Here is a 27,016-nt window from a genome sequence, read left to right on the forward strand (position 1 = left end):
TGGGCATGGACTGGATCAGATGCCGGATATCTTGCTGTGGGATGGTGTCCCACTCCTCCTGAAGTGCCTGCAATAGATCGCGGTGATTTGCCGGCGCTTCTTCTCGCCTGCGCACACGTCTGTCCAATTCATCCCAGAGGTGTTCTATCGGGTTCATGTCTGGCGACATGGATGGCCAGGGAAGCACCTGGACATGGTGGTCGGTGAGGAACTGGGTGGTGAGTCGTGCTGTGTGCGGGCGAGCGTTGTCCTGCTGGAATATGGCATCCTGGTCAGCCAGAAGAGGAAGGGCGTGTGGGCGCAGAATTTCCTCCACGTATCGCTGGGCAGTTATGCGCCCTTGGACGTGCACCAGGGTGCTCCTTCCAGCGGTATTGATCGCCCCCCACACCATGACGCCTCCACCACCATGAACGGGTGCCTCATCCACACAGTTGGGCGCGTAACGTTCGTTTACTCTCCGGTAGACCCTCCTCCGACCATCATGTCGCTGGAGCAGGAAGTAGGACTCGTCGCTGAACCACACGTGTCTCCAGTGATTCCGGATGGTCCAGCGAAGGTGCTGGTTGCCCCACTGCACTCGGTTCTGGCGATGGCGGCGGGTGAGGACAGCTCCTCTGTGAGGTCTGCGAGCTCTCAAACCAGCTTCATGCAGGCGGTTCCGCACGGTCTGGTCCGATAATCGGTGTGGCCCGGGGAGAGCCTGGACAGAAGATGAGGCCGACAGGAAACGATTCCGGAGGTGGCGGAGCCGTATGAAGCGGTCGTGAGCAGCAGTTGTCGCCCTTGGTCTTCCCGCTCGTGGCAAGTCAGCAACGGAGTCAGTGGCTTGAAACCTGACCCACAGTCTACTGATGGTGCTCTGGGACACGTGGAAGTGCCTGGCGATTGCACTTTGACTTTGGCCTGCTTGTAAACGACCCAATGCAATTTGGCGGTCTTCTCTGCTCAATCGGGCCATCTTTCATCGCTGAATTGTCGTCTGATTTCTTTGTGGCGAACAATCCGCTTTTATGGGTTTTGGAAGACATGGTGAGAGCTCAATATTCCCCGAGTTTCACGAGATTACACTGAAGCATGACGAGTGGTCATGCCAAATGAGCAATTTTGACATTGTAGCCACTGATAACGCATGCGTCACGTGCAGAGCTCACTTGTGGCAATGGACGAAAGGTCGACGACCAGATAAACATTTTCTGCAGTTTGGTGGATATCCTTGTAGCCATATAACTAAATTAACCAAATATTACAAGCTATGCGTTTCTTTTTTTGAACAGTATAAGTGTGTGTGTGAAGTATGCGTATAAGTGCGTGCGTGACCTTTATTTTTTTTTTCACTTGTTACTTTACTCTTTTTCCATGGAGAGTTTTTCAGTTCACTTCAAATGACTGCACACACACACACATACACTCACACTCATGAGCAACTTCACACTGTCACTGATTCACTTACATGCCTTTACAGCACCGAGAACAGACAAAACATTGAGTTTTAAATTTTATTATGTGTACATTTTCACAATACTCTGCAGCTGTACTCATGTAATGTTGGAAGGTGGTCTTTACCCCTCCAAGCTGAAATGTTTCCCACCCCTCCATGTTATCACAGTGGAAGTAATGCATGGTATTGTTGCACTCATCAGATGAGCATCAGGGCAGGCGCACGTCTTGCACGACATGGTGTGACTGCATCAGGTCCACATTTAGACACTAGGGAGTTCATGGACATAGTAAATACAATTGAACCTGTCAATTACGACCACCAAAAGGTGACCAGCCGAAAATGGTCCTTGTAGACAGGTGGTCATTATGGAAGATAAATTATACAGGAATTATCCGGGTTTCTTTGGGGCGGTCGTAATAGAGAGGTGGCCGTTATCAAGAGATAATCGCCAGTGCAGGTTCGACTGTATCTTTAAGGTTATGACAAACAATAACATCTGGAACCCCAAAATGAGGTTTCACAGCACAGTTGATTCTAACGATAATGCACTGTTTTGGAGTTTAGCCAGGTATTCACCAAGCTCTGCATGTACACAGGAATCTGTGAGCAAAATGTTTTCTCAGAAAGCTGTTTAATGACTGATCTAGGACAGGCAGCATCAAACCCTTTGGCAGTAGATAGTATCTGGAATAAGCAACAACATGTATCTTCCTTACAGGACTACCATAAGAAAAGTATGAATGCTGAAGAGGTCAATGGATAATACCCTTCAGAAAGAAAAGAAAATGTAACTCATCGCAAAGGAAAACATCCCTCACACAATTTGGCTGTACTGTACTTAACCATGAACAAATTCTCACTGATAAGTATTAACTGACGTGAGTATGTTATGTTGTGTGCAAGTGTGAGAACGTGCATGCATGAAAGTGTGTGTCTGTTTGTGTGTGAGTGTGTGTGCCTGCGTGTAAGCATGAGTATGCAGTCTTTTTGGTAGGTATTTCTGTTACATAACTTACAAGGTTACATTTCTCTTTGAAAAAAACATTACTTTTTTCCATAAATATACACCCATATCATACAATATATACGAGTTGTGTCTGTGTGTCTGTCCGCGATGCGCGGCCAAGGTTCTCGATGGATCTGTTTCAAATTTGGTGGGCATATTCAGGTACACCCGGGACACAACCTGGTCGATGAGATATTTCAACACGTGCTCTCAGCGCGCAGCGTTGAACCGATTTTTTTTTTTTTTTTTTTTTGTCTGGATCCACTACCAGTAACTCTTCCTTATCTTCTCCAGTGTTTTCAGTGTTTACCTCCCTTCCTTCGTGTGGCGTCAATCCATATTCCCGTTTCTATTTTTAGAAGGTCACTGTCGACAACGCTCAATCCATATTCCCGTTATACTATTTTTACTCTTCTCCAGTGTTTTGCGCGTTTATCTCCCTTCCTTCGTGCGGTTCGCTAAGCCGGGTCCTCGGCGCAGCCGGGTATTCGGCTCGACTTCTTCCCGGCGAAGCGGGTATTCATCAAGTATCATATAAAGGTAGTAAAAATATGTAAGTCAAACAACCTCACTCAACCATTTCATACCGGCACGGTTGGCCTAGTGGTAAGGCGTCCGCCCCGTGATCGGGAGGTCGTGGGTTCGAACCCCGGCCGGGTCATACCTAAGACTTTAAAATTGGCAATCTAGTGGCTGCTCCGCCTGGCGTCTGGCATTATGGGGTTAGTGCTAGGACTGGTTAGTCCGGTGTCAGAATAATGTGACTGGGTGAGACATGAAGCCTGTGCTGCGACTTCTGTCTTGTGTGTGGCGCACGTTAAATGTCAAAGCAGCACCGCCCTGATATGGCCCTTCGTGGTCGGCTGGGCGTTAAGCAAACAAACAAACAAACCATTTCATGTTGCTATAGTAATTAAAAACACAATTTTCTGCACTCAAATTGCTCCACAAAGGGGGTTGCTACAACTTAAAGAATATATTGACAAACCAAAATGTAAAATTTAGCTTATTGTAACCAGATTTTTCAAAATCAATAAGCTATGTACAGTTCTGAAAATAAGTAGTTGATTGAGTCAAACAATCAAAGCTGTAACAGTAATACAGCAAATTCATGAATGGTTTAGTGTATTATCTCAGCAAGCTGCAGTACAATACAATATTCTAATAATAACACTATCAACTAAAACAAGTTTTATCAATACCTTTCACTGCCTGATTGTTCTGTGTAGCAGAGTGGTGATTCAGATCATAATCTGACCGCACCAAGCATCTGATATTACATGTATAAGAACATTCGTCAGAGGCAAGGTTCCACAAGGAGACCACTGCTACGCCTATTTTCTTTAAACAACAGAACATGTACAGCAGATGATGTTCCAACACACACACAAAAATCCTCTAATTCATAACCACCATTCTTACACAAAAAAGTCCTTTCATTTGTAAGATGACAGCCAAACATATTATAATGAAGACACCAATGTCCCCACAATATATACCTGTAACAAGATCAATTCTCTTCACGCTCTGTGCATAAATTTGTGTCCTTCAAACAGTTTTACACTCTGCAACAATGTTTAAACTACTGCACCTACCTAAAAGTAGCAGTTTACAATCTGTCAAAATTTATGCTGAATATTAGACCTCTTCTCAATGGTCAAAATATTATTTTTTGAAAAACTTTGTTTTTTCTCACGTTTGTCTGTCTGTCTGTAAAGTTTTATAACTTTTACTGAATTGTGTTATTTGTATTTGCAGTACATGTCAACCTCTATCACACACTTACCATAGTAAAAGCCTCTTCACACCATAAGACAGGACCAAACACCAACAAAATCGCATTAAAATTACGTTTCTGCGAGTCCGTTTGCTTTCGTTTTCGGATCTGCGTTCCGCATGATTCTCAAATGGATCACTTCTAGTTTCAACTGTCTAATATAACAAGGGAGATAAGCTTAACTGAAATGCTCATGAGTCACAGACGCTCAAAAATGGCATCTCTCGAACTACGATTTCTTATGGGTTTTGGTCCTGTCTTATGGTGCGATTTTTTGTTTGTTTGTTTGCTTAACGCCCAGCCGACGCCGAAGGGCCATATCAGGGCGGTGCTGCTTTGACATATAACGTGCGCCACACACAAGACAGAAGTCGCAGCACAGGCTTCATGTCTCACCCAGTCACATTATTCTGACACCGGACCAACCAGTCCTAGCACTAACCCCATAATGCCAGACGCCAGGCGGAGCAGCCACTAGATTGCCAATTTTAAAGTCTTAGGTATGACCCGGCCGGGGTTCGAACCCACGACCTCCCGATCACGGGGCGGACGCCTTACCACTAGGCCAACCGTGCCGGTTTATGGTGTGATGAGGCTTTTACTATGGTAAATGTGTCATATTATACAGACCTGCCTACCCCAAAAATTACAAGGAGTAATGAGCCCAGCCAAAAAGAGTAATCTGGTGATGATAGAAAGAGTAGTTTTTCGTTGCCAAAAGTAACGGCTATCGGTGGGTGTGACCAAAAGGAGAACCCAAATAAAGATTATGACACTACCTTGCCTGTAGACATCCTCATTTTTCTCCCAACGGAGAAATAGTTGTTCATAAAGTCTTGCAGGACACAAACATTCTTCTGCACACTTTCTGTTCATATTCAGTTGCTTCGCAAAAATAAAATGTCATTGATTTTATCAAATTGTGAAGTCAGTCAAAACGACCCTAGAACACAGCACTGGGAAACTACACTGATTGGAACGATCTAGGATGATGTGGTTGTTTGTCCTGATGTGCTTCGCTCAGTCATTCTTTCCTCCGTGTGCACATGAAAAATCACTGTGGCAAAACGAACACAACACGTGGCTTGGTCCTTTCGATAGAGGTGTTTGTCAGTGACTCAACTGCAGGACTCTCAGACGTTCGCAAGAACCCAGTCCTCTACGGAAGAAGAAGAAGAAGGTCTTAGGCATGGCCAAGATTCTGAGTAGCTGGTTTTGTACTTCTGTTGAGCGGCTTTCTTCATTTTCGCTGCAATCAGACCACCACTGTAAACAGTTTCCTTGTCAGACTCTGACTGAGACTCTTCGTCCGTCTCATGGGGATTTTTCGTGCGTCGCTTCATTGCACTGCAAAAGGCGTCGTCTACCTTGCTTGCATATATGTGAACAGACCGAAAATGCGCATCGCGCATGTGCGCTCGCAAAGCTCGGCGAGAGTAAAAATACGGATAGGATTTATATTGGGACGAAATGCAAAAAATCGTACTTTCGGTTTCTTAAAAATCGAATTTCTATCGCGGAAAGCGTAGTGGCGTAGTTTGGAATAAAAATCGTAGTAAATTACGCCCAAATCGTAAGGGTAGGCAGGTCTGCATATAGGTTGACATGTATGCATCTCACAACCTTTCTTCTAAGTGTGTGCCATGAAGAACATATTTTGCTTTCTTTTTGAAATTCCAAGGGGTTTTTTTTTCAAACCTTCACCAAGTTTCACAAACTCTTCCTACATGGACAATGGCCCTTCCATTTTCCTAAACTTTCCCAAGCCTGGCCTAATGGTAAGTACATGTACTCATTTTCTGCCAGTGGCAATCAAGTCCAGCCATGAAGCTACACACGCTTCAACCTCTGACCGTTTTCCTATTCATTCCTTTATCACATTGTTTTCTGTATCTTTGGCATCAAAAGTCCCATAAAACTGCCACAACTGGAACACAGCACGCCTAAATACATTGTAATCAAAATATAAACTTTTAAAATTAATTTTTGTGAGAGTATTAGCCTTGAAAAACACAAAAGTGGTTTCGTATAATGCATATCATGCACACCTGCAGAAAAAAAGTAAAGCAACCTGCCTTTGATACAGCTGTTCCCGTAAAATTTTGTAGTTTTGATTCTGCATAGACCTGCGGTTTTAATGTAGGACAAATACCAGCGGCTGTTGCTATAAATGGCAAAATAAACTCTTCTTCTCCTTCTGTTTAAGATATTCAGTTTTAACTGTTTACACTTAATAATAGACCGTGAGGATACGAGGGGTGTTCTGGAAGTGTTTAGACTCAAAGCTCCTGGCAAGGCCTCATGATATTTACAATGTTGTATGCATACTGCAATCTTTTATCGGCGATGACACAAAATTTCATGTATCTAAAACAGCTCTTAAAGAACAATACCCGTCCATGTTTACTTGCCTGTCATGGAGCTAAAAAAAGGGAGTTTAGAGCTATGATGTATAAAAAATCTCATAAAGGATTGTTATGTTTCTCACACTTTCTACAAATTATAGGAATCTTTTGGAAAGAAAGCACCTTCCAAAGTGATTACATACAACTAGTACATTGATTTTAAATCGGGTAGACAGATCCCCAAAGATAACATCCACCCAGACCGACAGTTGAATGTTGTTACTGCAACAAACGTTGCTGCCGTTGAAAAGTTGACGAGAGATGATGCACAAATCACAGACACGGAGGTAAAGGACACATAGAGAATTAAATCAGCACCCTTAAATGTGATCTGGCACAAGCATCTAGGGGTATACACTCGTTGCAGACAGCGGGTGCCTGTTCTCTTTCTAGCGTACAAAAGGGCGTACGTCTAGAATGGTGCATAAAAATGCTCTTCGAATGTCACTAGTATAAAGAGTGTAAGGCTTCTGGGAAGGCTGTCACTGGCGATGGGGACTTGTGTCTATTAATCTTACAATACATCAATCAACCGTTTGGATTTTCCTAAACGGCTTCACCCCTTTCAACTACTGATGATCTCGGAACACTTGCAAGAAACAGGTGGTCCCATTTTCAAAACTTAAGGACATATTGCCCCAATTCTACTAGGGGAGAAGGGTACGGTTACCTTAGACTTAGAGCGGTCTGTGCATCATTGCCTGCCCGTGGTGTTTAAAGCCTGGCACCATAAACGGGCACTCAAGGGTTGATGCAACACCACGGCAACGTCCCGTTTTCCACAGCTTTCAAATCAATCAAATTTCTGATAGCTTAGGGTGTCTGCCTGATGTTCCATTCACTATGTTTTCCTCAATCAATTGGCCCCTTATGACGTTTTCCTGTTTTAACATGTAAAGAAAAAGCTCCAAGTAACCCATTACGAGAGCCCAGGTGCTGCTGTCTGAGAGTTAGCGAGGGTATCGGCAAAAACACTCTCGCCGACGTGTTTGAAAGGTATTTCTACAGATTGTCAAAGTGTATGGCACATCTCGAAGGATCATGCTAGAAAATAACTTGAAGTAACGATGAGCTGTGCAATAGTATGTGATTCTAAGGACAGTTTCAGAACACCCTACGTACAATCAAGAATTTACAAATCTGAACAGAAGCTTATATGTTTCATACTTGTAACATACACTTCCACAACAGTGACACTTGACTGTCATGGCATCCAACATCAGTACCACTTCCAGTTCCAACCATTTCTATTCAATATCAGCTTGGTGCTTTTATAATAACTCATTTCCCTGCAAACCAATCTCACTATAATTTTATTCAAGCCTGTCTGCAATTCACAAAGATCTCATACCCCCTCCCTCCCTTCACCCCCAAATAAACAGTCATGCACCATACTCTCTCTGTTCATATTTAAATTCAGCAACAGCCTCTCCTCTAGTCATCATCACTTGATTCGTTGTTATTGTTACTTGCGCTTTTCCGTCGCCGGTAGTAACGCGTGGCTCGCTCCAAGCGCCTTTTAAACCTCTTGAATTCACTCCACACCGGCTGAGACCCCTCCCCATCGGACTGGTTGGCGGCTTCTGATGGGGCAGGGTCAACACTTCCACCGGAACCTCCTCTACTGACAGAACCACCAATGTTACCATTTTCAGTAGAAACAGAGTTTTCAGCATTTACTGGAACAGAAGTTCCAGACGTGGAAGCCACCGGTTCTGAATGAGAGCTGGAAGATGGTAAAGCGGGCAAATGGCTGGATACCACTAGGCCTTCGCCCTGTTGCAGGTAAGGGCCTGCTTCGTGTTCAAACCCCCCTCTCCCCTTGGGCACTACCGTCACTTGCGAAGTGCTAGCACCACTGTCACTACTTTTCACCACAACAGAGGAAGACTTGCCACCTGTCACCGCCTTAGCACCGGTTTCACCATCACTTGCCACTTTGGCCTGCACTTCCTCTCTGGAACTACTGGATCCTAGACGAGGCCTCTTTCGCCGCGGAACTGATGACGATTCATCACTGCTGTTGTCTGTGTCACTTGTCACCAGCCGCGTCCGCAGGGCCTGCAACCGTTTGAGCTGGTACGCGGCCCGCTGTTGCTGAGCGTTGCGTTTGTTTAGAATGCGTCTGATATCTAATCTTCTGGAGTTGGGGTCTGCCCCCTGGTCATCAGAGTCAGAATCTGAGCTCAAGGACGACAAAATGGTGGCATGGAGGTCGACTGGTGAACGCCTGTTCCGATGTCTCAGTTCTGCTGCTCTCATCACCTCCTTCCGGTTCTGCGCAATGATCTCCGAGATACTCTTTCTCCTGCTATGACTGGATGAGCGTCCCTCACTGCCAAGCTCCAGGGGCTCTTGGACAGCCACCCTCAGTCTTTCGCTCTCATCGTGGGCGTCCAACACACGGGACGCGTCTGTCTCCTGGGCAGCCATGACGCTAGCAAACGCCAAAGTGAAGGGAGAGAACTCACTGTTCTCTGAAGAATCAGAACTATGACCTTCTCTGTCACGCTGAGGTGGTTCATTGTCGTTGGCGTCGTTGCTGTGGTCCTGGGACCTGCGCGTCACCTGCAAGATGCTGTCGTAAAGCTCAATCTCGTTGGACGACATGTCTTCCTCAGAACTCCAGTACTCCAGCTCTCTCTGCACAAGGCTGTCGAAGAAAGCCATCATGCGCGGGTCTTCTTCCACCGACTGGGAGGAGTAGTCGTGGGACATCACCAGACCACTACGCAGCACCAAGTTGATGTACTCCTCGTGCGTGTACACCGGTCTCTCCGATTCACGTTCTGGCTTCATGGATGTCATGCTTCCACTGCCACTCTTTTGCAGAAAGGGACTCCACACCTACACAGATACAACCAACTGAATTCATACGGGGGAACAACATAAGATAAAGGGACAGCAGAGATAAGAGCTAGAGACAGGAGTAAAAGGAGTTGAAATTGATACTTTTTACAGAGAGGTTACAAGCAAAATCACCTTAAGTACACAGGATCACATGTAAACTTGATATTTTTAAAATAAGAAAAAATCAGAGAAAAATGCACAGTCAGCATGATTCCATATCAGATAAGGCAAACACATACATTCAAGAACAAGCATAAGTGTTAAAGGTAAGTTAAACTTAACTAGCCACACAAACAAACACTTACAGTTACAAATACTACCAAAACTGTTGAACTTACCTTGATTACTTTTTCGACACCTGAGGAGATTACGATGCCACTGTGGTGATCGTATCTCACTTGGTTGACAATGGATCTGTGCCCTCGCAGCACCATGTGAGCTTGCTTCACATACACTCCTGTAAACAACATACACGTCAGCTGGAGTTTAGAACAAAAAAATAAAATAAAATGTTTGTTTCCAATGACAAGACCAACACAATTAGAGTCAGTAGGTCAGTGACTTTTTGTGTGTGTGCGTGTTGATGTTGATGCTAACTGTATATAAGGTTGAGACGTTTCAAGGCAAACTTACTTTGCGACAAGTCATCAGGTATCTTCCACATGTACAGGTTGAAGTCATCAGATCCTGATAACACATACTGCAATGGAAAATCAACATCATTAATTTCAAAACCCAACATTTTGCACAGATATTGAACTCTACAACTGTATCATTATTTCCTCAAAAACATGAAAATATTCCTTGAAAAGTTTAATACCTCAAGTCTCAATTAAGAAAATGCTCACTCAGAAATGTACAACCTAAGAATGCTGGATTCATCCGTCCCCTTTTCTATCAACACACCTCACCCATGTCGAGAAAAAGCAGTCCCAAAAAATATTGAGCAGTGGTATATATATAACCGAACGCCAATGTCAATTCTGGTAATTTGAGATTTTAACAGGTAAAATACAACAAATTTCTGGTTAACGCATTCGATAGTAAAGTCCCAAAAATCCTGTAACAAGAGCTTGTCTTAAAGAGATGGGTTGGTTATGATTGTTTATTGTCTCTTCCGCTGTTAATGCTTTTCAAGACCGATGCAAGTTTGTTTCCTTTCTCAGTGCCTTAAAGAGAAGGTACATTTACTGGCACTATAAAATAAAAGTTTGAAAAAATGAAAGAAAGAGGGTTGAAACAGACGATTTACTGTACAATCAATCACCTCATCATTTGGCCCAGCAAAAGAACAACTCTTCATCGTGCATGAGTTGTAGTAACCATCATGGTCAAGGTCACACAAGGGGTTGGTGTTGCTGAGGTCATACACAACGGGAGGTAAACGTCGTCGTAATGCCACCAGGTGGGTGCCTTGGTTGTTGATCCGGACACTCATGCAGCTCTGTTGAAGGTATCTCCCTCCATACCGCATCAGGACACTATCAGAAAATAAAACTATTCATTTTGACAGTGAACATGCTCAAGCAGCAAAACCAGACATGAAGCTAAAATTAATTTACAGTTTTACTATTAAGACATACTTGAAATAAAAACCCATCCTCTTCAATTTGCCAAGCAAAGTTGCCAAAGATTACTGCTAATATTGTATGTGAACAATTTCAACAAATGTGGTCTGGGAGCTGCCTTTTTACACATTTGTTTACGGCCACCTTCAAAGCAGAAACAGAAACGATGTGTTCCCTCTTGAAGAAAAAGACGTTGTTTTCCTATTAGCAGTAAATGTTGTTTTCCTATTAGCAGTAAATTCTCTTACCACAACTCTTCCATATGGAACAGAAATTTTACAAGATTTACAGAAATAATCATTTTAATGCAACAACTATGTCACAAAAATAGCCTGTATCAGTGTATGCTTATGAAAAAATAGCATGACGTACCTGCGAGGTTTTCGTATGTCCCACAGACCCACTCCCTCTTTGGCATTGGCAGTGGCAAGGAGACGCGGTTCAGCAGGGTTGTACATCACTGCGTGCATCGAAGAGCTGTAGCTGGCGAGCACAAACGGATCTGCAGACAAAAAAGCACCAAAAGAATGAATATCACTTCCATCTTATTAAATGTTAGTGTAATTAATTACACATTAACATGCTTCCATTTGAAACTTCGAGGTCTTCATCGGGGATTGACGCTTGACAAAAGCTAATTGAAGCCCGACGGAGCGAAGCGACGGAAGGCTTCAATTAGACTTTAGGAGGGCGTGTTAATGTGTAATTAATTACACTAACATTTAATAAGATGGAAGTGATATTCATTCTTTTGGTGCTTTTTTGTCTGCAGATCCGTTGGGTTGTGGCTCTCAAAATCTGTTCATCAGAATGAGTTCTCATGTAACTGAAACTATACTTAAAAGTTACTTGGTGATTTTAACAGCTTGATAACACAAGTCCGAAAATGTTAGACATTCTACAATGTCTTTAATGGAAGAAAGTTTGCATTCTTGGCTGAGTCAATGCAGCCCACTCGAAAATTACTTCCCTTGGACGCGTGACGTCAGCCGAGGAATCGACCGGGTTGAACGGCGCTCTCTTTATACCGTGTAGTGAGCGCAATCGGGTTGTCTAGTCAAGCCCTAAAGCATACTTCACGGGTAGGTAAAGAGAAACTTAGGATGGGGTGTCTTCTCTTAGGCCAAAATTTCGCAGTAAAAAACGGAGTTTATAAAGTGTCTTCCGTCCCCCTCCTGCTTTTGTTCAGGTGTTCCCACTTGAACCCTGTTTTTGTTCAACTTATTGGCATATAATGTCACGCGTCGAGGGACACAGACACACACACACACAAACACACTCACACACAGACACACGCATGCACCCACAAATACAAACACACACACACACACACCACACACACACACACCACACACACACACACACACCACACACACACACGTGCAATCACACACACACACACACACACACACACACACACACGTGCAATCACACACACACACACACACACACACACACACACACACCACACACACACCACACACACACACCACACACACACACACACACACACACACACACACACACACCACACACACACACGTGCAATCACACACACACACACACACTCACACATACGTGTTATCACACACACACACATACGTGTTATCACACACACACACACACACTCACACATACGTGTTATCACACACACACACATATGTGTTATCACACACACACACACACACACACACACACACACACACACACACACACACACACACACACACACACACACGCACACATACACACACACACACACACACACACACACACGAAAACCATCACAATCACAGTTTGACAAATTCATCTTTGATTTTTTTGCGGCCGAACCCCCCTCCCCCATTTTCCACACTAGATCCACTGTTTCATCTTTGTCTTCGTCTCTCTTCCCTTTATCTTATCTCGTCTACCAACTTGGGTGAGTAACTGAAGAGGTATTGTCATTATCTCGATCTTTCCTAGATTTTCCCACCGACAGAGTTGGTTTTTGTCTTGAATTCAGTACCTCACACGTACACGGTAATTGGCGTGACACCTCAAGTGGACCTTCTTCAGTGTAAAGTGTCTGCTGACCAGGGACACGAGGGTCTGTGGTTGAGCAACTTTATGGTTTAACCGGGTGGACTGGGGGAGTAGCAACAGCATGTGAACCACTTTAGAAATAACTTGTGAAGGTTGCAGTTGGTCAGATCAAAGAAGAGAAGATGGGAACATGGGTCCTGAGAAGATACCACCACCCTAATACTTTCCTTTGTGCAAGAATCAATCACGCGTACAGCATTACAGATGCTCAGCTGTACTCTGCATTGTACTGTAAACTTCGCAGCGGCCTTATCGGGTTCCTCGGATGACGTCACTGCTGCGTCTCTTCTTGTGCTGACAGAGTTGTCGGTCGCGGATTTTGAGTCGTTTCGGCCTGCCAACTGCTTTGTTTTCTTGCGGATTGTGAGAACTAGCGGAAAGTTTCACTAATTTTCATGCTTTCAAACTAATTATAAAAGTATCTTCTTCTGGACCAAATCAACAGTCTTTAGTTGAATCAACTCGGAAAACTCTTAAACGCGTGTTTGCACGCGACTCCGCGCATTTTTGAGGCCAGGCAACCCGACAGCTGCCCTTTAATGTTATTGTAATTCAATCTGACGACGATCTCTTTCCTGCTTTCATGCGGTTGTAAACAGACAGAATTGGTTCTGTTCTGTTCACACACTACTTTCAGTCCACCTACCTGAAAGGGTCAAGTCCCAAGAAATATGTCTCTGTATTCCTATCGTATCACTCTGCTCCTGTTTTGTTTTCTTTCACACACATTTTCCCTTCTTTTTTGACGGGTTTCTGGACAGCAAACTCTAAAACAAATTCTTTTCCTCACAAAAGCGATCTTTGGAATTGACTGACGTAGTCCGGAAGAATTCATGCATCAACTTACGTCACGTATTCGACGTCATCACTTCGCATACCTTATGGTCTCGGTATTTCGTTGGCCTTCATATTTCCTACTTGTAAAATGACCCTCAAAGCTAACCGAGACTAGTTGAGGCTGTATCAATGCGCCTCGCCAGCAGGTTGTTAATGGATTTTTTAGCGAGTGGTTATCGACAATTAATGACTGGTAATTTTTAATGAGTTGGGGCATTCTGACTAATCACAGGATCTGTTTCATTAAAACCCAAACTGGATTGAATTACAATTTTACTTAATGTTGTCCATCTGTGACCAGCCTAACACTACTGAATCCTATGATTCTCCTGGTTGCTGAGGCGAGTCGAAAACTCTACTACATTTCTAGGCATTCCAATGCAGAACACAAATTAAAAGGTGGTGAGGGACATCTACATTTTTCTTCACCCCCCACACACACCTTCCATAACCCCAGACAAATTACCTGAAGTTGTTGGCATTCTTGTGTCATACACTAGAACTCTTCCATCATCACAAGCACTTGCAAAGACCGTTTCATTGTTGGGATCCGTGGACAGGCCATAGACTGCTTCATCATGCGGAAACACATCCTCAGTTTCTCCACTGAAAGCAAAGGTTTGAAAAACTAGGCATAGGCTTTAAGAACACAATGTCAGAAAATTTCAAGGAAAATCATGGTTTGTTATAAATTCTGTGCAAAAACGTTTTCAAAGTTCACAGAATAGAGTATCTTGATTTCAAATATGCCTAAAACAGTAAAATGGCTTTGAGAAATACACAAAACAGTAAGGCCTGAGAGACAAAATAAACACCTAAAGTAAAAAAAATATATAAATATGTGTTCCGTCACATATTTTCAACATTCGTGTACCCAGAAACATTTCAGATTGATGTGTATAAATGTTCACTGAGAAATATTAACAATAGACCGTTTCAAAACCTTGCATCCTTCAAAAATTTTAATAAATCAAGCATTCATGTGGCCTGATGATTAAAAAAAATGGTGAATCAGGTAACCTATCAAATAGCTTATTTATATGCTAATTTGCTGGAATGTTGTTTGCTTCTTTATTTGTTTGATTTTCCAAACGCTTCATAACTCACCTTGCAATATCATGAACCACCACCTGCTCATCATTTCCTAAAGACAAAAGCAAGAGCAAAATTAACAGTTATAACAATACGTAACATTTCAAGTAGACTTTGGTACTAAAACTGTAAAAGAAAATCTTGAATCAATCTTTTCCGCAGGAAATTGTTAAGCATGTGTGCTCCCGAACTTTTTCAGTTTCTCTGAACAAAATATAAGCCTCTTATTTTCCTTTTCAGTAATCTAGTTAGAGTTGCACTGCAGATGTGGCAAGGTGGCACACACATATGGCTTCAAATCGGCCAAAACAGTGAGCAAGAGGCCAGGTATCGATCAAACCCTTGCCCCTGCAGTTTAGAGTTGAGGACTACACGTCCATCACCTTATGATGCACTGGCCTATCTGAAACTTACCCCCAGAGTAAATCTTGCTGTTAGTCTTGTTAATGGCCAAACAGAAAATGTTGCTGTTGTGCTCTCCTGCCATTGAAATGGGCTCTCCAATGTCAGACAATGCTTTCTCCACATTCCACAACAGCACCCTCCTGTCATCGCCACCTGGTAATCAAAGCAGAAAAACACAATGCATTTGGGAAGAAACTGCAAGCATAAGATAAGTACAGCACCACTGATAACAGAAGGCACCTCAAAAGACAGGACAACTCTGAATGAATTACAGTTTTTGTTGGCTTGTGGTCTACTGAGACCGCAAAATAAAAGGACACCTATAGTAGGAAGACATACTTGGTTGCGGGAAGGGTGTCTTCTCATGACAGGAACCACTTTACTTCAACTAAATGCTGTTATTCATATAATCTACAGTGGTGCCTCAAGGTTAACCATCGGTGTTCTTTCAAACGGTAATTACAAGGACATTGTCCTGCATTTAAACCTATTAAAGCAGAGTTAGTTCCTAACACACACACCCACCAATTTCAGCCACTCACCATCACACTCAATTAGTTTCTGCTTGTCAAACAAAACATTCAATAGGTGTCAGTTTCAGTAAATGGCAATTATGTACCACACTCAATCAAGTCAATGACACACTAACATAAAATTAGATTAAACTCATTGCTGACTACCAAAATGTAATTGTATAGTGTAAGTGTGTGTGTGTGTGTGTGTGTCTGTGTGTGTCACTTTACACTATATGTGTGTCAGTGTGGTATGTCAGGCCAGATTGAAATTTATTATTTGGTATATATATATATCTTATTGTCCTTGGGGAGTTAAGTTACCTAAGGAAATTTTAGGCTGCTAGTGCTAATACTATCCCTGGGGACAGAATTGCGCTACACAGTTTGCATGCTTTCCAAGGGCTAAGACTTTTGCTGTGACCTTAGGGACTTGTATCATACACATGCGTGCACACGGGGGTGTCCGGACACCAAGGAGAGTCTGCACAAAGTTGACTGGAAAATAAATCCTTGCTGAACGTGGGTGTTGAACCCATGGTGATAGCGGCTACTGGTTCCAAAGCCAGCGCCGCTACCAACGGAGCCATCCCCCCACTCATATTTGATGTACATGTAACACAATTTGTTACAGGTGATCACTGGTTCATACATTTAAGGCCAATTGCACAGATACTAGCATGGCAATGATTTTTCGCTTAAAAAGCCACATGTTTCTAGATACTGGTCCCTAGGCGAATGACAGCATATGCTTGCCTCATCATTCTTCTTTTGAACAATTGAGCTGACTTACTGATAGAGAGAAATACTTCGTCTGCTGATCTAGACCTAAGTACAACACAAGCTCATACTCCTACTCCTAGTCCAACCACGAGATAAATGGGGGAGTGTAAAATCCAAGACTCTTTTTTTCATTTGTATCACTGCTAAAAACCAGTTGTTTGCATGTCTTTACCTGACGTGATAAACAAGCCGTCGTTGGAAAATTCAATGGCATTAACGCAGCCATAATGAGATTTAAGGTCCCGGCAATACAACGACTCAGACTTTGCCAGTCGCTCTCTCATCATGATTTGCTGTGATGCAAATCGGACGTTTTCTGCTCTCGTTGTGATGTAGCGCAGTGGATTGTGCCATGGTATTGGCCATGTTACTCTCTCATTCTTCCCCTCCATTTTTCTCTGAGCAGACTGTCTTAATTTGTATTGGTGAAGTTGTGACAGCCTAGAACAAGATGCTACTCCGTGTGGATTTTCCATCAAACCACCCGTCGGCCATAGCAAATCGTATCGAGTTGAATGTCTCGCGAGAAAACACGCTTCCGTTCCGTAGCAGACGACGTGTTATACGCTCCACCTCCTCCGCTCCGCCCCGCCCCCGCGTCTCTCTCTCTCTCTCTCTCTCTCTCCGTCTCTCTCTCTCTCTCTCTCACACTCTCTCAATCACATAGACGAAAGACTTCGCTGCATCTTTTATTTTCATAATTGTCCAAACTCGAAGTTTTAATAACACATTTGCTCAAGTGCATATATACATGTACTAGATGATTACCCGCTTCGCGGGCCGGGTACCGGCTTCGCCGGGAAGAAGTAGAGCCGAATACCAGGCTGCGCCGGCGCACGAAGGAAAGGAGATAAACGCGCAAAACACTGGAGACCTTCTAAAAATAGTAACGTGCAGTGACCTTCTAAAAATAGTAACGTAGTAACGGGAATATGGATTGACGCCACACGGAGGAAGGGAGATAATCGCGGCTGAAAACACTGGAGAAGATAAGGAAGAGTTACTGGTAGTGGATCCAGACCCAAAAAAACAAAATCGGTTCAGCGCGCACAGCGCTGCGCGCTGAGAGCACGTGTTGAAATATCTCATCGACCAGGTTGTGTCCAGAGTGTACCTGAATATGATCACCAAATTTGAAACAGATCCATCGAGAACCTTGGCCGCGCATCGCGCACAGACAGACAGACACACAGACACATAGACACTAGTCGTATATATATATATAGATGTTTTCAGTAATCATTTTTGCGTGTGCACTATACATGATAACGTTTAGGGGACGTGTAAAGCCATTCGTGTGTACAAATTCCCATGATTTTGTTATCTACTTTTTCCACTTTTTTCTCCTCATGCGTATGTTTGTGAAATATGTGAGAAAAACACAAACATATAGTTTGTCTGACTGAGTAGTCTGGGTCGGCGAGGACTCAGTCGCCGCGCGGGGAGGCACCCGACTGTTCCCCCAGGTCTATGTTCCCCCAGGTCTTATATGTTATGTCATATGTCATGCCATGTCATGTGTCATGTCATGTCATGTCATATAAATGACCCCCATCCCCTAGCTCTGTCTCTATCCCTCCCTCCAAACTCTCTCTCTCTCTCTAGGCTCTCAGTGCGGCGTGCTGGCGTCTTTTCGTGCCCGTCAGTGGCACCTTATTTCGAAATCACGCTAGTTTTTATCTTATCTTGCTAAAGTTGTTTAAATGCAGCTTTTCAGTGTCATGTATAGACAAACTTTTACTGTCATTAAGAAAGTTATGTCAAATGTATAGAAAAAGATAGTTTAATGCTGAACGTAAGCACACTCCGTGCAAGATATTCTTCAGTGACCTTTGCAAGCAATGCAAGGTGTTCTTTGAGTATAATATTTTCAGTTTGTTTCAGTGAAATTAAAATAAACTGAATGTTTTAAACTTACGATCTGTGCGTTCTCATGAAGTCTGTTGCATGTACTCCTATTTATGTATTCAACTTGAATCCCTCAGCAGTCTCTCTCTCTCTCTCTCTCTCTCTCTCTCTCTCTCTCTCTCTCTCTCTCTCTCTCTCTCTCTCTCTCTCTCCGAGTCAGTCTCTATCTCTCTCTCTATCGATCTCTCTCTCTTTCTCTCTCTACTCTCGCTCTCTCTCTCTCTCTCTCTCTCTCTCGTTATCTGTTTCTATGTGTCAGTGTCTGTCTCTTTTCTCTCCTCCTCCCTCCATTTACTTGCAACAATATGCAAATGATAATTTTGTCCCAGACTTAGAGCGTAGAGATGGCCAAATCTCAGCAGAAATGACAGAAAGAAAAACTTGATACTGAGTCTGACTACCGACAAACCGAGGTGCCAAACTGCCGTCGGCCGGTTTTGATAACAATTAGAGGCACGGTAAACCCGCCACACTCACCATGCCCGACATGGCCACCTTCTACACCTTCCCTCTCGGGACATGACATGACATATGACATAACATGACATGATTTATAATATGACATGTCTTGACACAATACATGAAACATGACATGACATTGAACGTGACACATGACGTGACATATGACATGACACATGACACGACTTATAGCACGATATATAGCATGCCATAATTATAACACGACATATTGCTTGCCATGACATGACATATGACATGACATGCGACATGGCATATGCCATATGTAATAGGACAGGCGACAAGACACGTGTGGCATGACATGTGAAATGACATATGGCATGGCACATGACCTGACATATATGACATATGGCATAACATGACATGACACATGATATGACTGGGGGAACATAGACCTGGGGGAACATAGACCTGGGGGAACATAGACCTGGGGAAACATAGACCTGGGGGAACATAGACATGAGGACTGGTTGAAAAAAAGCTCGTTTATCGAAAATGAAACTTCGATTTGATTTGATTACCTCTCTCTCTCTCTCTCTCTCTCTCTCTCTCTCTCTCTCTCTCTCTCTCTCTCTCTCTCTCTCTCTCTCTCTCTCTCTCTCTCTCTCTCTCTCTCTCTCTCTCTCTCTCTCTCTTGTATACCGAGAGGCATAAATTCCGCAAACTGAACTTTAAAAAATCACAAAAAATGAACTCAGTGGTGAATGTTTTCAATGTTTGAATATTTTATTTATTGGCCATTTTAGTGTTTATAAACCTTCGCTTTATTGATTTTGAATAGAACATCATGAAATGACAATTTTTCAAAAAAAGAGTCCAAGCGCAATGATTTCGGAAAACGTTCAGTGTTCATCACGTTCAATGACAATGCTTTGGCCAGCTCTAAGCATCCCAATCGCTTGCTGTCTCTCTCCTTCATCAAGTCGTGGCATGATTGCGATATCTGATACAGCCAAACAGCCAGTTGCATTTTATAGGGCCATACACTATCTTTTTTACGTTATTGTCTCCCGTAAGTTCAGCCCATTGTCTTTATTAGCCGGCACAGTGAGCTGTGGCTGGATCAGCAATACTGCAAAGCGCACGCTGAAACATTTGCTCCGACACTCAAGATGTCAACTACAAATTACAGGTTCAACTGATTTTCGTTTGAGAGCAAAATCGTTCAATGCACTATTTGCAGAATTTATGCCTTTCAGTATAATTATATAATATTGTTTTTTAGTTTTTTCTTTATCTATATATATATACGACTTGTGTTTGTCTGTCTGTGTGTGTGTGTGTGTGTGTGTGTGTGTGTGTGTGTGTGTGTGTGTGTTCGCGATGTACGGCCAAAGTTCTCGATGGATCTGCTTCAAATTTGGTAAATGGGGGAGTGTAAAATCCAAGACTCTTCTTTTCATTTGTATCACTGCTAAAAACCAGTTGTTTGCATGTCTTTAGGCCTACCTGACGTGATCATTAAACAAGCCGTCGTTGGAAAATTCAATGGATAACGCAGCCATAACATGATGAGATTTAAGGTCCCGGCAATACAACGACTCAGACTTTGCCAGTCGCTCTCTCGTCATGATATATATACTTATCTCTCTCTCTCTCGTTTGGGTATGTTCTACTGTGTAGAGTCACGTAAACAACGCAAACAGAGAGCCGCCGTGTCACTGTGAAACGAATTAAACCGTCATGGAGTTTCAAGCCTGCATTTCTTTTGTTCTCATAGTTGACTTTCTTTCTCTTAGTTTTCCTTAGTTTCAGAGGTATTTAACACCTTGCTTTTTTTGTAAGAATACAAACAACGTTTTTTTTTCTAAAGACCTTGCATCTTAAAAGTGACAGAAGTGATGGGTAGGCACGGCATAATGGTGACATACCCAAGCTTGAGGGCCCCAAAGGGGGGGTATCATCACGATCACGGGAAGGGAAATTTTAGCTTTCACGATCACAGTTACCTTGATTTTTGTTTTCACGATCACGAACACCCGGCAGTGGCAAATCACGGTCACGGTAAAAGTTGCATGCACAGAAAGCACGTGTCAAAGTAAACACAACCACACAGTAATTCGCTCCTCTGGATCTATTGTTTATTCAACACAAAGTCAGAACTGTTGTACTTTTTTATTATTATTTTTTTTAATTCTCTTTCATACACACCTAGAAATACATATCATGATTTGTAATCAGTAACAAGAATGTTGTTTTCATTGTTCTCTCTCTCTCTCTCTCTCTCTCTCTCTCTCTCTCTCTCTCTCTCTCTCTCTCTCTCTCTCTACACTCATACACATTCAACTCCCACACCCTCACTCACACACATGAATATATACTTGCACCAACGACATGTAAAGATGTCGTTGACTTGCACAATTTCACATTTCCAGAGCTAAATCTTGTAAACCCATTTTCTCAAAAACTATTGGGTGGATTGAAACTAAAGTACATGTATGTGTGATGGGTTCTTTATTTTCAACTTTGCCATACAATTTGAGGTACACCATCGCCTGGTTTCATGGCCTTGAAAAACAAACAGGAACGCTACAGGCCAAAAATGGTTTTACCTCAGTGAAAGAAGCGCGCAGTGCCAGTGGCGAAGCCACAAGCCTGAGCCTGCGAAGCAGGCGAGCCAACTAGTGACCCCAGGCCCCCCCCCCCCCCCCCCCGGAATTTTTTTCAAAAAACGGTTAAAATCTGTGCAATCTGGTGCATTCTGGGCATCATTTTCAGGGCTGTAATAGTGTTGTGATCTTGTTAAAAATCCCATTTTAGCCTCCCCCCACCACCATTCAACACACCTCCAAACTGGTGAAAACAACACTACTGTGCGCTGGCTTCATTGAGACCGGCGCCCGGTTGCGTTGCGCGATATTCACACGGATCGTTTTTGCGGAAATTGTTCAACTTCACCGGAATAAATTTGACTTTACCGGATTTTGAAAACGGCTTTATCGGATTTCCGGCAATTACCGGAAAAGTAGCATGCCTGACAAAATCAGTCCCCAACGAACATGACTTTGATCGTCTTTGACATGAGGATCAAGTGACCCAAACTGGCACGTCTCACCGCCATTGTTTCTGAATTTTGATGATATTAAAGTTTACACTTACAGGCGCTAAAATAAATCCAAGCTTAATGCAAAGAAGCGACAATTAGAATCTATGCCAAGCGTGTCCACGTTGCTGGGATGAAAAACACATTTCTAGTTTCGGTTTTGGCTACACGCAGACTCGATCTTGAGCCAGTCGAGGTCACCCTGAGGTGACAGCCGGACGTGGCAATATCGACAATGTCAATGATCTCACTCAAACTCAAAGATCTTGAACAAATTTCAAGATCTTTGCCTACATTCAGAACAGTCATAGGGCAACATAGATCAACATAACTTGATATTTCGTCTTCGGAAAGACCGACCCCATGGACCCGTAGCCTGACCTTTCCACCAAGGAAGGCATTCTCGCCGCCTGCTTTGGTCTGGCTTGAATTCACAAAATATAACAGAAGTTCGATGACAGTACCGCTGCACGCCATTTTTGATCTTCGAATTCGAATTTGACTGAATGCACTCAAAACTTTTGCACGAAGCCCTTCCATTGGATGAAGTTTGGCAGACTTTTGCAATTTGGCTTCTGATTGGATCTCTTTTTGTGTGTGATTGGTTCTCTTAAAAGGAAGCAATCGCTGTCAAAATCATATTTCTGAATGTGTTGTTGCTTCCCTTCAATCAGGATTGGCTCCTTGACGAATAGAGGATCATAGAGTGATACAGCTGTAAAAAATGTACGTTGAAAATAAAATGCTTTGCAATAATGCCCATCACGATCACAAAAACAAATGACGATCACGATCACGAGACTTGATTTTTTTGTCATCACGGATCACGGGCAAAGTCCCATCACGATCACAGAAATGGAAATTTCGGCAATCACGGTCACAGAAAGGTAAAAAAAACGCCAATCACGATCACGATTTTAAACCCTTTGGGGCCCTCAAGCTTTAAGATGACAAATGCAGCATTTCCAACAGCATGTACGTACTATTTAAAGTCACTTGAGGCAGTGCTGAGCCGCCGCTTTGCTGATGAAAGACAACAGAGTGATCAATTAATATTCAAGGTCGCGCATGGTAGACTGGGTTCGAACCGCCCCGGCCGGGTCATACCTAAGACTTTAAAATTGGCAATCTAGTGGCTGCTCCGCCTGGCGTCTGGCATTATGGGGTTAGTCACGCTAGGACTGGTTGGTCCGGTGTCAGAATAACTTGTGACTGGGTGAGACATGAAGCCTGCAGTGCTGCGACTTCTGTCTTGTGTGTGACGCACGTTATATATGTCAAAGCAGCACCGCCCTGATATGGCCCTTCGTGGTCGGCAATGAGTCAAGAAAACTTGTATGCGGGCAGTGTTCTCTTTTGAACGCAGCCCGTGTCCCCACACCTGTGTCTATAAATAGCGTGCGTGGAACCTTCACTACCTATGACAGTCTCCGCGATTGGCGAGATTTCAAACGAGACAGGTAAGGTTCCTCCATGTTTGGATTACCTGGCAGTCAACAGCATTGAACCCGGAAATCAGCTTTATTGGACAAAAATCAGCAACATACAAAACTTCTCCGCAGTTCAAAAATAGCGATTTAAAGCCATGAAAGACCGTGCTGAAATCTTTTCGTGTTTAAAGTGAAAAGGACTCGCTGGATCGTTCAGAAACAAAGGACATGCGTACAATGTTGACACTGACTGAGACACTAACTCATCGGTCATCCCAACTATGCCAGGCAAAACAGAGGGCTAATTGGGACCCCCCGGCCCCCAGCACTGGACGTCCCCGACACTGCGGCGTGTTGACGATGCTGCTGGTGGTCATGATATGTTGCGTTATGGTTCCGTGCGCCACGGCACAGAACAACAGGGGACCTTTTACCCCGCCCCCACAGGTAGGGGACAAGCCCATCGTGTCCAATAACATTGTGTACTACCTCAAGCATATCCCCGTCCACTGCCAGGAACCCTATGTCACCCGCTACCCCTCTGGAGGCATCGTGCGGGGCAAGAGAGCGTTGCTGGAGAAGGACAACCCGCACGTGATCGACGGCAACATCGAGATACCTTCCAACTCCTGTCTGTGGATTGAGCCTGGCAGTCAGCTGAGGTTTGGTCCTGGCTTTGGCATCATCGTCAATGGTACTCTCATTGCCAGGGTGAGTTGACTTTGTTTCTTGGTTTGCGTATTTTCTTCTGTTCTTTTTCTCTTTCTCTTTTTTTTTCGGGGAATGGGAGGGGGGGGGGGGGGAGTGCATGCACACTTTTAACAAGAATGATCTATCTTAAAAAGTTAAATTCTTGAATCACAACACAAACATGCCCACACTGCTGGCACACACATTTTGCACTCTCTCTCTCTCTCTCTCTTTCTCTCGGCAGGGGCTGCTTGCAAAAGGCCATGAACTTGCTTATGTTATAACCCTACAAATTGTTTTCTCTCTCTATCTTTTACACATACACACACAATGGCACACACTTTTTATCCAAGAATGAGGGATTTGAGAATGCTTAGTCAATTTGAAAGCCTGATAGTGATACCAGAGACTGTAGAGTACACAGAGACGCTTCATTCGGCGCTGAAAATTGAAACAGGAAGCCCCGTGGCGCCACCACGCGGAAACATGTAAAAACCTACTTTCCCTTTCCACAGCAGTAGCGATATCGTGCAGCACAACCATGGCCGCACCAAAAAGAAAACACAGCGGGGCATGGTCTTTGGCCATCAATTGCTCAAACTCACATGCCAAAGGCTTCAGGATGTTCAAATTTCCTTATAGGTATGAGGAAGAGAGCAAGTGAGGATTGTTTTTTTGGTTTTTTTCTCTCGTTAAATGTCGGAAAATCAGTAAAAAGTGTAGCGTCGAACTGCGTGTATTCTACCAGAACAGAGAAAACACACACTGTACACAAGCTCAACAATGTGATTGCGCAGTTGTTTAATTAACATCAGGCTTAATTTTGTTTTGAAGGACAACTGAACAATTGATTCTATTCTTCGTCCAAGCGCAAAAGTCGAAAACTTCTCAAACTAGAATACTTGTGACGATGCTGTTCAAAGTGTCATCCAGTCGGTCCGTACCTCGTTAATTCATCTCAATTCATGTGTGTGTGTGTGTGTGCGTGTGTGTGTGTGTGTGTGTGTGTGTGTGTGTGTGTGTGTGTGTGTGTGTGTGTGCGTGCGTGCGTGCATGCGTGTGTGTGTGTGTGTGTGTGTGTGTAACTGACTCAGAGAGAGAGAGAGAGAGAGAGAGAGAGGAGAGAGAGAGAGAGAGAGGGAGAGAGAGAGAGAGGAGAGAGAGAGAGGGAGAGAGAGAGAGAGAGAGACAATGACAATGACCGTGCAATGACACTGAATCTTTATTTTTCGAGGGTGACAAGAGTAAGCATAGATATGCTTTTTTGCATCTGGCCCTCGCCCTAAAGAGGGACTAAACTATTTTACTATAACTATGACTAGGAAGAAAAAAAAGAGAGAGAGAAAGAGAGAGAGAGAGCTTTCTGAACAAGAAAGAAGCAACCGATAAGAAATAAGACAATCATCGATCGATCAAGATTCTTTAATTAAAGTCAGCTAGGTCACAATAATGTTGTTTAAGTTGCTGTATTTTACAGTTTTCCTTACATGATAATTTCTTAGCACCGTGCAATTGACTACCCATTTCACTTTAGAGGTGCTGGGACGACGCCAAGTTGACTAAATGCCTTAGTTACCGATTTGACCGGGAACTATTTCGTTAACGATTTATTCCTGACATATTTTCTCAGGCTTAAGTGACCATGTATACAGTATGTATTTGTATTTGACTAAAACACACAAAAATAACGACGGTTAGTTCGTGAAAAGACACTGACTTGAATCATGTTTGCATAACTACAGCGATGCAGCGGGTATTGCCGCCTAAGTAAATTTGATTTAATTTTAATCTACACCATTTTCTGCGGTGTTTTTATGGTCATTTAAAAAGGATGTTCACAAACAAACATATTTTTTCGTTCAGTTACTTTTTGCAGCACTGTCAGCCGGACAGAACAGACAGTATGTTAATATAAACGTGATATAAACACAGCCGACAGCAGCCGCAATACGCGAACTTCCTTGTGCGGCAGGGAGTGGCTCTTTTCCCGCGCGCTGGCTGGCCGGTCTCACTTTCGCACCGCAGCGCAAAGAAGGATGAAGCGTCTCTGTATACTCTATAGTCTCTGGTGATACTAATAGTAATAGTGATACGTGTACAGGGTTCAGCCTGGGGGAAAAAAAGCCAATTGGAGCTAGTGGGACTTTTTCCCCCTCAACCAAAGATGAATGGGACATGTACACATAGTTTATGGCAAGAAGAATCAAGAGGGCTTAGGCGGCCTGTTCATGTTTTGTGTCCAAAGATGCAAAATGATGCAATGCGGTGCCATCTGAGAATTGGCGCTTTATTGTGTTCTCTTTGTGTGTGTGCATGTGTGTTTTAATCACGGTCGGACAAAAGACTTTGTCATCATTTTCACGAGTTTTCATTCACAAGCACCTGGGAAATAAATCTCATGTTCCCCAGGCAATAAATCCCTGGTTACCACAGTTGCAGGAAGCAGGTTATACATGGATAATCAAAACCAAACCCAATAGAAACGCTCGGGGATTCTTCGGCTCTTTTCATTGGTGTTTCTCCAGACCTAAACAGACGACACGACGCTGCTTTGCAAAGTTCCAAAAACGAACTGGCAAACTGGTAAACAAAAAACAAAACTACTTCATGAAAGGTCATACATTCATCAAAAACAAATGAAACCTAGCGATATGTTTTGTCTTCTTACAGAGTCATGGAGTGCGTGTATCTGTGTTTCGATACA

The 27,016-nt window shown here is 43.3% G+C and overlaps 2 protein-coding genes across 3 annotated transcripts in view; one reads left to right on the plus strand and one right to left on the minus strand.

Moving 5' to 3' along the window:
* Positions 1–1,485: 1,485 nt before the first annotated feature.
* Positions 1,486–17,260, minus strand: LOC138952837 (DDB1- and CUL4-associated factor 5-like). 2 transcript variants are annotated; one of them, XR_011451438.1, is made up of 10 exons: positions 16,937–17,260; positions 15,479–15,622; positions 15,080–15,116; positions 14,439–14,578; positions 11,423–11,552; positions 10,750–10,963; positions 10,116–10,182; positions 9,821–9,939; positions 2,357–9,479; positions 1,486–2,317 (listed from the first exon to the last, which is right to left on the minus strand). XR_011451438.1 is itself a non-coding variant. In XM_070324569.1 (9 exons), the coding sequence occupies exons 1-9, from the start codon at positions 17,238–17,240 to the stop codon at positions 8,067–8,069; spliced, it is 2,568 nt and encodes an 855-aa protein (XP_070180670.1). In that variant the 5' UTR covers positions 17,241–17,260; the 3' UTR covers positions 1,486–8,066. The 2 variants fall into 2 exon arrangements, 1 of the variants encoding a protein (XP_070180670.1); XM_070324569.1 differs by having other exon boundaries at positions 1,486–9,479.
* Positions 17,261–23,633: 6,373 nt separating this feature from the next.
* LOC138953725 (protein bark beetle-like) overlaps positions 23,634–27,016 on the plus strand; it is a 38,996-nt gene continuing 35,613 nt past the window's right edge. The window contains exon 1 of the mRNA XM_070325616.1: positions 23,634–24,333. Coding sequence (XP_070181717.1) covers positions 23,851–24,333 — 483 coding nt within the window. The 5' untranslated portion in view covers positions 23,634–23,850. The remainder of the gene's footprint in view (positions 24,334–27,016) is intronic.

This window comes from Littorina saxatilis, linkage group LG17, assembly GCF_037325665.1.
Source record: "Littorina saxatilis isolate snail1 linkage group LG17, US_GU_Lsax_2.0, whole genome shotgun sequence".
In the NCBI taxonomy this organism is placed as follows: Eukaryota; Metazoa; Mollusca; class Gastropoda; order Littorinimorpha; family Littorinidae; genus Littorina; species Littorina saxatilis.

Bases quoted from the DNA above. Each gene is read 5' to 3' on its own strand.
- LOC138952837 (XM_070324569.1), bottom strand. From the start codon at position 17,240: ATGGAAAATCCACACGGAGTAGCATCTTGTTCTAGGCTGTCACAACTT. The intron at 14,579-15,079 runs GTGAGTTATGAA...CTTTGCTTTCAG, and splicing joins GTGGTTCATGATATTGCAAG to TGGAGAAACTGAGGATGTGT. The intron at 10,964-11,422 runs GTACGTCATGCT...ATTTTCTGATAG, and splicing joins GACATACGAAAACCTCGCAG to TGTCCTGATGCGGTATGGAG.